Source organism: Mercenaria mercenaria, chromosome 2 (genome assembly GCF_021730395.1).
Source record: "Mercenaria mercenaria strain notata chromosome 2, MADL_Memer_1, whole genome shotgun sequence".
NCBI classification, from domain to species: Eukaryota; Metazoa; Mollusca; class Bivalvia; order Venerida; family Veneridae; genus Mercenaria; species Mercenaria mercenaria.
Genome location: NC_069362.1, coordinates 92,210,647 through 92,224,771, shown reverse-complemented (window position 1 = coordinate 92,224,771; position 14,125 = coordinate 92,210,647). Strand labels below are relative to the sequence as shown.

Sequence of the window (14,125 nt, the reverse complement as noted above, 5' to 3'; positions counted from 1 at the left end):
TACTAAGAGAGACGTGTTACAGTTGTATTATTTAACTGTCTCCAACAAAACTTTTTTTTTCATTGGTGTCTGTATTTCATTTGTATTTTAATTTTTAAACGGCGACCGTAGAGTTTGATTACATTGTTTCTGTTTTATGGAGGACCAATAAAACCTTGCCTTTTCCCTGGCCAATTTTAACGGTCTCTTTGATTTATCTCTCTGAAAATAAATGAACGTTTCACCAGGAATATGAATGAAAATATATACAAACATCTGATCAATACTTTTATCATGGACCAAACTTTATTTAAGTTTTGTATGAACAGCTTAAATGCACAACAAATCAGTAATGAAATCGCAATGTATTGGTTTTAAGGGACTGAAACTAACCAACTGTGACTATACTGATTTAAAGAGTTAACCCGATTTTGGCATGCTGTTCAATACCATTCGTGGAGGAGAAAAATATCCATGAACTGGTTCTTATTTGAACGAACTAATACTATTATTTACTTAATGATATTGTTCGATGTTCATCCTTGCTTTATGTTTATGTGTTGATGTTTTCTGACAATGTCCGCAAAAATATGTTAAATGTTAAGCGAGCATAAAAATGTAAAAGTACAATATATTAGAAATGGCGGGATCAATATGATGATATGAAACTATCCAAATTAATTTATTCATTGTTAGACTTTGAAAATAATGACTGTTTTTAAGACGGATAAGACTTCGCAAGTAAGACACAGAACGGTATCCACTTGATTGCGTTGCATAGCGACCCACTCGAAACAGCGTTGCATTAGGTTTTCGACTGATTGTTCAGAAACAACCCTGAATAATTCTATTAAAATACACACGCTTTGTTTTAAGAGGTAGCCCTTTACATAAAAAGTGTTTTAACAGTTACTTGCTCCCGAAAAACACTAAATTTGAGGCGATATTGTCAAAAACTGTCAAAAATCTCCTTCCCCCATCAAACTGTACAGAAGTGTTTGAATAAATGGCACAAATCTCAGCTAAATAGACACATGTGCTAAAATATAGACACATTTGCGCTCCAGGTGCACCCATCGTTTTCATTTGATTCGTTATTTAACGGGTAGAAATTACTTTAAATCATACTTACAATTCCAGAAATTTGTAGTATCGGCCATATTTCTCCATCTGATCGGCGTAAAATTCACCGCTCAAACAACATTGGAACCACTTGATCTGATAAAGCTATGGCCAGTGTGAATATGGCGGACAGTATGCGGCGAGTACACTTTTGGAGACACGGTAAACACAGATAAATGAAAGGGCATTGCTTGCTAAAAATTGAATTTATTAAGATTATATCATGCATAACACTTACCAAAAGAAACAAAGTGAATTTCGGCAGCTTTATGCATAGAAGTAAAATTCCGGTTCCCTAGTCTATGCACGGTACTTTGGCTAGAGAACTGTTTCCGGACGAATAAGTTCGCTGTCTAGGGAACCGATTCCGGTTCTCTAGCCACTGCCTTTAAGAAATGAGATAATTTTTATCATATCAGCAATATCTCCACTAGCCTCAACTCGAAAGACCAAAATAGTGGAGGAAATTTCCGATGAATTTGTCATCGCTGCTGACGGTTTAGATGCTATAGGTCTAAATGCAGATTATGTCACGAAGTGGCCATAAATTCAAATAAAACTTACATATATCAAAAGGGGATTCAACTCCTCATTGATTTATGTAAAAATTATCAAATAATTTCCACAATTACAAAATTCCCCCCATCCCCCACCTAAAATACCACCTTTTTGCTTTTAGTGTTTCTTGATGTTGTGTCATGTCCAGTCACTCGTACCCATTACACTGTCCCCCATCTCTACCCAATCCATCCATCAGCTCAGTATTTTTTTTACATATCTTGTGTTTCTTGATATAATCTCTAAATACCTTGTCAGTCTTCACAGCATGCCCTGCATTTTTTTCTTTTGCTTTTAGTTTTTAGTGTTTCTTGACTTTGTCTTTGTATCCCATCACCCCAGCCCACATTAACCATTCACCCATCTTCACTCACCTCTTTCAACTCCACCTCCCTCAACCCAAACCGAAATTTTTCTTTTTCACTTATGGTTTCATAGCATTTTTTCATAGTCCCCCCCCCCCCCCCCCCCCCCCCCACACACACCCAACACACACATGTTTTTGTGTTTCCTAGTATTAATTTTTAGTCATCCAGCCTCCACCCACCAAACATTCCACACTTGAAAATAACTGGCTCCTCCCTCCTTTGCAGAATGTTCTTTGGCTAAACATTGCAGTGAGCTTTTCTTTATTGTCTGCTGACAACTCTTTTTAGTAAGCCAGGTATCATTTTCTATGTCATTAATTTTGTTCATTCATTTGTCTGATGTTCATGATTTTTTTCCATTTTATTTCTTAAATGTATTTGTAAAAAGAAATTTATCATTTTCCAATACATAATGTCACTGGAAGCAAATCTTGTGATACAAGTAACATGTTGATATTTTAAAGGATCTGAAGTTTGACAATGTCTACATTAATTAACAAGGTATGTTGGACATTGAAATTTGTAGCTGATGTGAACAAACAAAGAATTGCATCATTTATTTTAACAGGAGGCCGCATGTCAACCAGCAGGTGCAACAAAGATGGTAGATGCACTGTGGACCTCGGAGCTCAGTACATATCTGCTACCCCAGACTATCAACAGAGCCATGCCAAGTATTGTTTTTCAGTAATCACCATTTTCCTTTAACATAATTTTTACCTGATCTTAAATATTAAACTGAGAAAAACTTTCAACTGAATTTAATATCTTAAAGAGTTTTCATGTAGCAAGTTTAATATTCTTGCTAAATACTGGTACAGAGGCTGTTATGTCTACTTATACATGTTAATGAATCACTGGTAGGGCAAGTTAAACTTCTATGAGCAACCTCAAAATTCAGGTGAAATAATGGTTTTAGAAAGTTACTGAACATTTTTAATGCAAGACTGTAGTTTACCAAGTAGCAAAGTGACTGGAAATAGATAAGTCAGAACTCTATGTAACTATCATACTTGGAAAATAATATTAAACTGACCAAGCATGGTAGGGTTGTCATATATAGGGACAGCCTGCCTGTTTAGCTCAAGGAGTGTCTAGATTGTTAAGTCAGGTTGTGAGTTTGATACCAAGGGAAGGCGCATGTTCTCCATGATGCATTGATAAAAGACATTGTGTCTGAAATCATTCATCCTCTACCTCTGATTCATGTGGTGAAGTTGGCAGTTACCTGCGGAGTACAGGTTTGTACTGGTACAGAATCCAGGAATACTGGTTAGGTTAGCTGCCCGCTGTTACATAACTGAAATACTGTTTAAATCCTGAAATCCTACATTTTACAAGTAAATGAAAAGTAGACAAAAACCTGTGAGTGTCCTGTCATTTATTAGCCCACCATCATCAGATGGTGGGCTATTAAAATCACTCTGCGTCCGTGGTCCGTCCGTCCGTCATTCCGTCCGTCCGTCCGTCCGTCCGTCCGTCCGTCCGTTAACAATTTCTCGTTATCGCATCTCCTCAGAAACTACTGGGGGGATTTTGACCAAACTTTGTCAGAATGATGTATTGGTACCCTAGTTGTGTCCCCCTGAAAATCAGACTGGTTCAACAATTTATGAGTGAGTTATGGCCCTTTGTTTATTTCTATAATTTACATAGATTTATATAGGGAAAAACTTTGAAAACCTTCTTGTCCAAAACCACAGAGCCTAGGGCTTTGATATTTGGTATGAAGCATTATCTAGTGGTCCTCTACCAAGATGATTCAAATTATTTCTCTGGGGTCAAATATGGCCCGCCCTGGGGGTCACATGGTTTATATAGACTTGTATAGGGAAAAACTTTGAAAAACCTCTTGTCCAAAACTGCAGGGCCTAGGGCTTTGATATTTTGTATGTGACATCATCTAGTGGTCTTCAACTAAGATTGTTCAAATTATACCCCTAGGGTCAAATATGGCCCCACCCTGGGGGTCATATGGTTTACATAGACTTATATAGGGAAAAACTTTGAAAATCTTCTTGTCCAAACCACAAAGCCTAGGGCTTTGATACTTGTAATGTAGCATCATCTAGTGGTTCTCTACCAAGTTTGTTCGAATTATCCCCTAGGGTCAAATATGGCCCCGCCCCGGGGGTCACATGGTTCATATAGACTTATATAGGGAAAAGCTTTTAAAATCATCTTGTCAATAACTACAACATTCAAATTTGGACATGTATATTTTTGAGTGGCAAGATGAACCTTGACATGAGTTGACCTTGATTTTGACCTAGTGACCTACTTTCACATTTCTGTAGCTACAGCCTTCAAATTTGGACCACATGCATAGTTTTGTGCACTTGAAAAAACTTTGACCTTGATTTTGACCTAGTGACCTACTTTCACATTTTTGAAGGTACAGGTATCAAATTTGGACCATATGCATAGTTCCGTGTTTCAAAATGAAATTTGACATTGATTTTGACCTAGTGACCTACTTTCACATTTTTGAAGGTACAGTCTTCAAATTTGGACCACATGCATAGTTTTGTGTTCCGAAATGAAATTTGACCTTGATTTTGACCCAGTGACCTACTTTCTCATTTCTCAAGCTACAGCCTTCAAATTTGAACCACATACATGGTTTTATGTACGAAACAAACTTTGACCTTTACATTGACCTAGTGACCTACTTTCACATTTTTGAATGTACAAGCTTCAAATTTGGACCACATGCATAGTTCTATATTCTGAAATAAAATTTGACCTTGATTTTGACCTAGTGACCTACTTTCACATTTCTCAAGCTACAGCCTTCAAATTCGGACCACATGCATAGTTTTGTGTACCGAAATGAACTTTGACCTTAAGATTGACCTAGTGACCTACTTTCACATTTCTGTAGCTACAGGCTTCAAATTTAGACCACATGCATAGGATTGTGTACCGAAACAAACTTTGACCTTGACATTGACCTAGTGACCTACTTTCACATTTTTGAAGGTACAGGCTTCAGATTTGGACCACATGCATAGATTTGTGTTCTGAAGTGAAATTTGACCCTTGATTTTGACCTAGTGACCTACTTACACATTTCTCAAGCTAAGCCTTCAAATTTGTACCACTTGCATAGTTTTGTGTACCAAATTAAACTTTGACCTTAAGATTGATCTAGTGACCTACTTTCACATTTCTCAAGCTACAGCTTTCGAATTTGGACCACATGCACAGTGTTGTGTACGGAAATGAAATTTGACCTTGAGCTAGTCAGTAAGTCTTGAAATTTGGAACACTCCAAAATGGCACATTGGTGGGCGCCAAGATCACTCTGTGATCTCTTGTTATATTATTGAGGTTTTTAACTCTCATATGGCTTCTGCTTTACCCATGCATGTTGTATAGACATGAGAAATTATTGAATTGTAAATTTTATAATGTACTTTTTTGCAGATACTATGCTGAGCTGACAGAAAAGGGGGTATTACAGAGGCTTGATTGTGAGATAGAGGGACATCAGGATAAAGTTCCAGGAACCAAACATTTTGTGACACCAGATGGTGTTAGCTCACTAGTCAAGTATTATGTGAATAAAGCAGGTGAGTTTAACTGGCAGATTAACACCTTGATGAAGTAGCAGAAGTTTTGCTCTTAAATTTTGGTATTCATTGATTTATATATATATATATAGTCTAGAAAAAGATCAGTCAGTCTGTCATAACAGTCATTTATCTGAATGAATCACGCTTTAGCAGTTCCATTTGGGTTTGAAATATATAGGTATGTTTAAAGTGTGTGATGGTTTAAGGCCTTCATGCTTACTTTAAGTAATACCAGTGTATTTCATATCCATATTTGTTATATTGTATTGTAGTGTAACATAATGTCAACAAAAGTTTGACTCCAGGAATATTCTTCCTTTAGGGTAAAATATATTTCAAAGGAATTAGAATGCAATTGATATGTATAGTTTCATTTTAGGAAACCCTTTTTTAGGGCAAGTATCTTATTTTGTCATGCACTGATTACTTGCTGTAACATCAGATATTTTTGCGTGGCTAAAGATTTGCTTCATTGAAAATTAGAATTTGATTTGTATGGTAAAATATATGGGAAATATGACTGACTTGTGAGATATATAGAGCAATGATAACAATGATAACACTTGCAGGTATTAATTTTATGCAAATACAGACATTTAGCAAATGCCTCACAAAAAATACTAGTTTAGCAGAATGACATGGATTGGAAGAAAGTTTGTGATAAGACTAAAAAATCAATCACCATTAATACTGTCTAACCTGTTCTGAGTTTTTTCTTTTGAAAAATATTATTGCAGATCCTTTACTTGGGAAAGGTTACTTGGTCAAGGACGTTTCAGTAGCAGACGACAAGGTGAAGGTCACAACAGATGAAGGTCACTCAGAGCAATTTGATGCTGTAGTGATTACAATGCCAGTAGCTCAGATTTTACAACTCCAAGGAGATATAGCTTCTTTGATTGGTAAGTTTTATTGCTTAGCAACAGAAGACAATGTTCCTTAAAATTTCGTCTCATGGGATTTTATACTTTTAGTTATGAATTGCTTCTGCATATACAACTTGGACAAGGATTTTAGCTCAGTTATGGCCCTTTTTGACATAGAAATTAGTTAAGTTTTGCATACCATTCCATATTTTGTCAAAACTGTTTGATATATGGCTTTGAACACAAATGCAGGTACATTGTTTGTCTTGTCTATTCTTTTTCTTTTGTCTGAAAATCTCTGGTAATATATTGACATTATACTTCCATCAATTCTTCAAATAGTCGAATGCGCTGTCAACAGTCAGCTCTTGTTTTCTCATTCAACCATTATTGGTGTAAAGTTAAGCTTTATTTGTCCATTCAAACGTGATTTTGGTCAATTTCTTGTCTATAAACTTCTCTGTAAAAGTCAATGCCTGATATATAGCTAACACAACAGACTGGGTAAATCTTTTCTGTAGTAGCAACTATCCTGTGACTATTGAGAAAGGAAGTAATATTTGTGTTCAAACTTTTTGATAAAGATAATGTTAAAATACTGTCAGGGTAATATCATTAAAGAAGGATTGATGGGGTTTTAAAGTTTGATCTTAATTGTCATATTATTATGTAGGAAATACCTGTTTCAGATAAGAAAGATGTGAGATCAGCCTTACAGTCAGTGAGTTACTCATCAAGGTTCGCTGTTGGCCTGTTTTATGAACCAGGAACAAAGTTAGATATTCCATGGGCAGCCAAGTATATCACAGATAATCCATGTATACGATATGTGTCTGTCGATAATAGGAAGAGAGGAAAAAGTAAGAACTTGCTTATATTTTTTGAACACACATCTTTATCCCTGATGTTGTCAATTCTTGCACCCCAGATGTCTGTTGTGTTTCTCTGAGATTTTAGCTCACATGTCAAAGTGACAAGGTGAGCTTTTGTGATCGCGCAGTGTCCGTCGTCAGTCCGTCCATGTGTAAACTTTTGCTTGTGACCACTCTAGAGGTCACATTTTTCATGGGATCTTTATGAAACTTGGTCAAAATGTTCATCTTGATGATATCTAGGTCAAGTTTGAGACTGGGTCATGTGCGGTTCAAAACTAGGTCAGTAGGTCTAAAAATAGAAAAACCATGTGACCTCTCTAGAGGCCATACTTTTCAATGGATCTTCATGAAACTTAGTCAGAATGTTCACCTTGATATCTAGGACAAATTCGAAACTGGGTCAAGTGCCATCAAAAACTAGGCCAGTAGGTCAAATAATAAAAATACCTTGTGACCTCTCTACAGGCCATATTTTTTATGGGATCTGTATGAAAGTTGGTCTAAATGTTCAAGATATCCAGGTCAAGTTTGAAACTGGGTCACATGTGTTCTAAAACTAGGTCAGATGGTCTAAAAATAGAAAAACCTTGTGACCTCTTTAGAGGCCATATTTTTCAATGGATCTTCATGAAAGTTAGTCAGAATGTTCACCTTGATGATATCTAGGTCAAGTGTGAAACTGGGTCACATGCCTTCAAAAACTAGGTCAGTAGGTCAAATAATAAAAATACCTTGTGACCTCTCTAGAGGCCATATTTTTTTATGGGATCTGTATGAAAGTTTGTCTGAATATTCATTTTGATAATATCTAGGTCAGGTTTGAAACTGGGTCAGCTTCGGATAAAAACTAGGTCAGTAGATCTAAAAATAGAAAAACCTTGTGACCTGTCTAGAGGCCATATTTTTCATGAGATCTCCATGAAAATTGGTCTAAATGTTCATCTTGATGATATCTAGGTAAAGTTCGAAACTGGGTCACATGCGGTAAAAACCTAGGTCATTAGGTCAAATAATAGAAAAACCTTGTGACCTCTCTAGAGGCCATATTTTTCATGAGATCTTCATGAAAATTGTTGAGAATGTTCACCTTGATAGTATCTAGGTCAAGTTCGAAACTGGGTCACATGCTTTCAAAAACTAGGTCATTAGGTCAAATAATAGAAGATCTTGTGACCTCTCTAGATGCCACATTTTTCGATGGATCTTCATGAAAATTGGTCAGAATTTTTATCTTGAAGATATCTATGTCGAAGTTCAAAACTGGGTCACACGAGCTCAAAAACTAGGTTACTATGTCAAATAATAGAAAAAAAATGACATTGTACTCAGTTCAAAACTGGGTCATGTGGGGACAGGTGAGTGATTCAGGACCATTATGGTCCTCTTGTTGTCTGGACATGTAGTTTGTTTGTTTATTGTCTAATCAATGAGAATACCATATCTTGCTATGGATGAAGAGCTGAAGACTACAAATAGTAATTGGAGAGATAACTTATGACTTAAACACAACTGATTGCATATATAGAGAATCTTAAACAAGTGGCTTTTCATATTAATTTTATTGAGTTGAATAAAATTAAATGGGAGGCTGCGTTGAGAATTTTATTATATTTAGCTTGACTGTTTGAAGAATAAGTAGAGCCAATGCACTCACTCATTTGTCGGTGTCCGCGACAGCATCATTAAGTTTATATTTGTAAGCTGTTTTTAGCTCACCTGAGCAATGTTCAGGTGAGTTTTTGTGATCGCTCAATGTCCAGCGTCTGTCTGTCGTCTGTCAACATTTAGCTTGTGTATGCTATAGAGGCTGTATTTTTCAACTGATCTTCATGAAATTTTGTCAGAATGATTACCTTGATGAAATCTAGACCAAGTTTGAAAATGGGTTATTTGGGGTCAAAAACTAAGTCACTAGGTCAAATTAAAGAAAAAACTTGTGTATGTGATAGAGGCTGTAATTATGTCTCCCACCACACAGTGGTGTGGGAGACATATTGATTTACTTCAGTCTGTGTGTGTGTGTGTGTCTGTCTGTCTGTCTGTCACAAAGCTTGTCCGCACTCTAAGTCGAACATTTCTCATCCGATCTTCACCAAACTTCAATAAAATGTGTCTGCCAATAAGTGCTCGGCCAAGTTCGATAACTAGCCAAATCAGCCTAGGCACTTCGGAATTATGGCCCTTGAATTACCGAAAAATGCTCAGATTTTAGGCGCATTCCTGGAGCTTTTGGCTCCAGGAATGTGCATGCAGTCTGAGTAGTATAGGAGTCCTTTTGACTTGATGAATGTGCATGCACTCTAGTAGGGCAAGTTCGATAATGAGCCGAATCGGTCCAGGCACTTCGGAGTTATGGCCCTTGAATTACCGAAAATTGGCCTTTTTACTCTTGTCCATGCTCTAAGTCGAACATTTCTCATCCGATCATCACCAAACTTTAACTAAATGTGTTTGACCATAAGTCCTCAGCCAAGTTCGATAACTAGCCAAATCGGCCCAGGCACTTTGGAATTATGGCCCTTGAATTACCGAAAATCGGCCTTTTTATTCTCGTCCGCGCTGTAAGTCCAACATTTCTCACCCAATCTTCACCAAACTTGAAGCAAAGGTTTTTGACCATAAATCCTTGACCAGGTTCATTAACTAGCCAAATCGCCCAAGGCACTCCAGAATTATAGCCCTTGAATTACCCAAAATTGGCCTTTTTACTCTTCAAAGGTGTATTTGTAGTGAGTAAACAGTATATAAAGACTGACTTACTATTTAGATGATTAGGCAGTTGTGGGAGACATGCGCTTTTCTCAAAAGCAACTCTAGTTTTCAGTTGATCTTTATTAATTTTGGTCAGAATGATTACCTTGATGAAATCTAGGCCAGTTTCGAAAATGGATCATCTTGGGTCAAAAACTAGGTCACTAGGTCAATTCAAAGAAAAACCTTGTGTATGTGATAGAGGCTGTATTTTTCAACTGATCTTCATGAAATTTTGTCACATTGATAACTTTGATGAAATCTAGGCCAAGTTTGAAATTGGGTTATCTGGGGTCAAAAACTAGGTCACTAGGTCAAATCAAAGAAAAACCTTGTGTATGCGATAGAAGCTGTATTTTTCAATTTATCTTCATGAAGTTTGGTCGGAATGATTGCCTTGATAAAATCTAGGTCAAGTTTGAATGTGGTTCATCTGGGATCAAAAACTAGGTCACTAGGTCAAATTAAAGAAAAACCTTGCATATGCGATGGAGATTGTATTTTTCAATTAGTCTTCATGAAATTTGGTCAGAATGATTGCCTTGATGAAATCTAGGTTGAGTTTGAATGTGGGTCATCTGGGGTCAAAAAATAGGTCACTAGGTCAAATCAAAGAAAATCCTTGTGTATGTGATAGAGACTGTATTTTTCAATTGATCTTCATGAAATTTGGTCAGAATGATTGCCTTGATAAAATCTAGGTCATGATTGAGTATGGGTCATCTGGGGTCAAAAACTAGGTCATTAGATCATATCTATGAAAATACTTGTTTAAGCTCAAGAGACCACATTTTTGGTCCAATCTTAATGAAAATTGGTCAGAATATTTTGTTTCCATGAAATCACTAGGTCAAACATGTTTACACTGTTATGGTGTGTTTCTCAGGTGAGCGACCTAGGGCCATCTTGGCCCTCTTGTTTCAATAACCTTTTGTGGAAACAGATTGACACTTCAAAGACTTATTCATTGTGATGAACTGAGTTACACTGCACAGGATCCATAACTCTTATTTTGCACTTTTACAAGATAATGTCCATTTTTCAACTTCGCAATTTTTGGTTATGTTTTTGTGTTTAAGCTGATATTTCAGTACCCTCTAATTAGAATGGATTGAAACTTCACACATTTGTTCACTGTGATGATCTCTGACTTGCAGTGCACATGTTCTGTTTCCCTACTTTGCACTTTTACAAAATTAGGCCATTTTTTTCGACCTACCAATTTTTTGCTAAGTTTTTGTATGCAAGCTGGTATCCTGGTACATACAGATGGAAATGCATTAAAACTTCATGCATTTGTCCACTGTAATGATCTGACTTGCATTGCTTAGGTTCCATAACTCTATTTTGTATGGTAACAAAATCATGCCCCTTTTTTCAACTTAGCAATGTTTTGTTAAGTTTTTGTATGTAAGTTGGTATCTCAGTACCCACTGAAGGGAATACATTGAAGCTTCACACATTTGTTTACTGTGATGATTTGATATGCAGTTCACAAGTTCAGAATTGCTTAATTATGCCATTTTTTCAACCCTCAGTAACCACTAAGTCTAATGGGAATGGATTGAAACTTCACACGCTTGTCCACTATGATGAACTAACATGCATTGAACATGTTCCATTATTCTGTTTTCCATGTTTACAAAATTATGCCCCATTTTCTTGTTCAATTAACTCGTTAAGCGACAAGGCTGTTGAATATAGGAGTGTTTTAAGTGACAAGGCTGTTGAATATAGGAGTGTTGCCATCCTTCGATAGCTCTTGTTATTCAACAATTTAAGAAATTCATATTACATATTTAATAGCATTTCCTGCTGTAACATTGAAATTACTTCTTTCCTTACCCATTATAGACCAAGTCAGTTCTACCAATATCTTCTGCTTGAAATAACCAATGCCACAATGTTATTGTACAGTCAAACTTCATTTGCTTGATGGGACCAGCAAAATTTGTTTGAGTTATCTGTAGTTCCAGCCATCAAACAGTATACATTATATAGGGATTTTGCCGGGAGTTGGAATTATTTGAGTTAGGGCAAGTTCAGCTGTATATAATCATTTATTCCTTACTCCTATTTCATGTGGAGATGTTACCATTTACACTAAGAGAACATACTGTGCTGTTCAAAAGTTTAGGATATTGTAACATGACTAAATGTTGGTTTGTCTAACTGCCAGAACAGAAGGGTTGGTACATGTTTTATATTTTCGTAACATACAGTTATGTAAGCAAAAATTATGTTTTATGTAAACTATTTGAATACAGTGTCTGTTTCCGAACTAAGCCTGCTTAAATGCAAAGTTGTGAAAGGAAATGATAGAAAAGGGGAATAAACAAGACAATTTGAGGAACCTTCATAATTTCTTTATATTATGTACACATTGGTACCTTATAACGTTTTGTTTGATATGCATAGATAGTGATGATGTTGGACCCTCTATATGTGTGCACACTGCAGCCCCTTGGGGTTTGAAAAATATTGAAATGGATAAAGATGATGCAGCTGTGGAGATTCTGAAACAGTTAAAAACAGTATTACCAGGACTACCAGATCCTGTAGAAGTCAAAGGTCATAAATGGAGATATTCTCAGGTAAAATTTAAAGATATATTTATTTCTTTAAGTCCAAATGTTTTTATAGGCCAATATTAAAAAAAGGTATCATATTATGCTTTAGTTCATTTGTTTCTGTGTTCACTTGCTTCCCAGCTCGAAGTCAGACAATGTGATTGCTGTTGCTTTCAAAATTTCCCACTATGGGTTTTGGGGTCAGTAGGTAAAAAGCCGAGACTGAAAACAGACTGATAAATAAGCCGGAATTGTTTAAGCCTGCAGCAGCCATGTGCTTGTGGTCAGTAGATAACCCCAAATATGTGTAGGGTCTTTAACTCAAAGGTCAAGGTGACAGTGACCTTGAGGTTGAAAACAGTTTCCAGTCGGTAACTGGAGAATTCTTGGGCCTGTGGTTGTCAGACTTTATAGGATGATTGCCAGTAGATGACACTCTTGTGTCTAAAGGATCAGTTGGGAGTAGGTCAATGTCCCAGTGGTCTTAAGATTGAAACTGATTTCTAAGTGGAGAACATTTTAGCATACAGCTATCAAACTTAATAGGAGAGAGCTAGGATTAGTAAATGCAATACAATACAATACAAATTTTATTTATTGTCGGTATGGCACAACAAATCAACATTAGCTATGAATAGCTATTGACCGATTTGTCAAATGACACATATAGCCAGTCTGCTTAGCACAATAGGGAGAGTACAGGTATATAGATTGTAGTTCAATCCCTGTGCATGTTGTATGTTCACTGTGACAATTTGACAAAAGACATTGTGTCAGAAATCAGTCGTCCTCCATCTCTGTTATATGTGGAGAAGTTGACACTTACTTAAAGAGAACAGGTTAGTACTAATACAGGATACAGGAACGCTGGTTAGGTTAACTGCCGCCTGTTACATAACTGAAATACTGTTGAAAAACTGGCACTAAGTCCAGAACAAACAAAGTTCTGACACGTAATGTTCTAGGTTTCATTCTACAAAAGTTCAAGAAAAGTCTGACATTCAGTCTGATAACAATTTCCAGTCAGTACCTGGAAATGTCTTGGGCCTTTGACTGTCGAATATCATAGGATACTAGTAATTACCTGTGTTTTATTTAAAAGACTTTAATATAACCCTGTGACGGAAAACGGTTTCAAGTCAGTATCTGGATCATAGGATGATTGTCAGCAGTCAGTAAATGATCCGCAATTTTTATTTTGTATGGAGACAAATTTACTCAGGCTAACTCTAATATCTCTTTCAGGTACACAAAGGTTACCCTGACAGCCCTGGTTGTGTTGTACTATGTGAGAAGCCGGCAATTATTCTTGCAGGAGATGCCTTCACTCACAGTAATTTTGATGGATGTCTAGAGTCAGCCATCTCTGTGCAACAAACATTAACAAAATTAATCAAATCTAAAGTTTGATCTGTGATATATTTATATTTAATTTAGCATATAAAAATTTGCTCTCAG

General features: G+C 36.4%; 1 protein-coding gene across 2 annotated transcripts in view; it reads left to right on the top strand.

Moving 5' to 3' along the window:
• The window catches only part of LOC123564576 (renalase-like), a 19,522-nt gene extending 5,397 nt beyond the window's left edge, over window positions 1-14,125 (top strand). For both annotated transcript variants that reach the window (XM_045358253.2, XM_045358252.2), the window contains exons 2-7: window positions 2,596-2,701; window positions 5,457-5,602; window positions 6,343-6,507; window positions 7,161-7,331; window positions 12,516-12,691; window positions 13,913-14,125. In XM_045358253.2, coding sequence (XP_045214188.2) covers window positions 2,604-2,701; window positions 5,457-5,602; window positions 6,343-6,507; window positions 7,161-7,331; window positions 12,516-12,691; window positions 13,913-14,077 — 921 coding nt within the window. In that variant the 5' untranslated portion in view covers window positions 2,596-2,603 and the 3' untranslated portion in view covers window positions 14,078-14,125. The remainder of the gene's footprint in view (window positions 1-2,595; window positions 2,702-5,456; window positions 5,603-6,342; window positions 6,508-7,160; window positions 7,332-12,515; window positions 12,692-13,912) is intronic.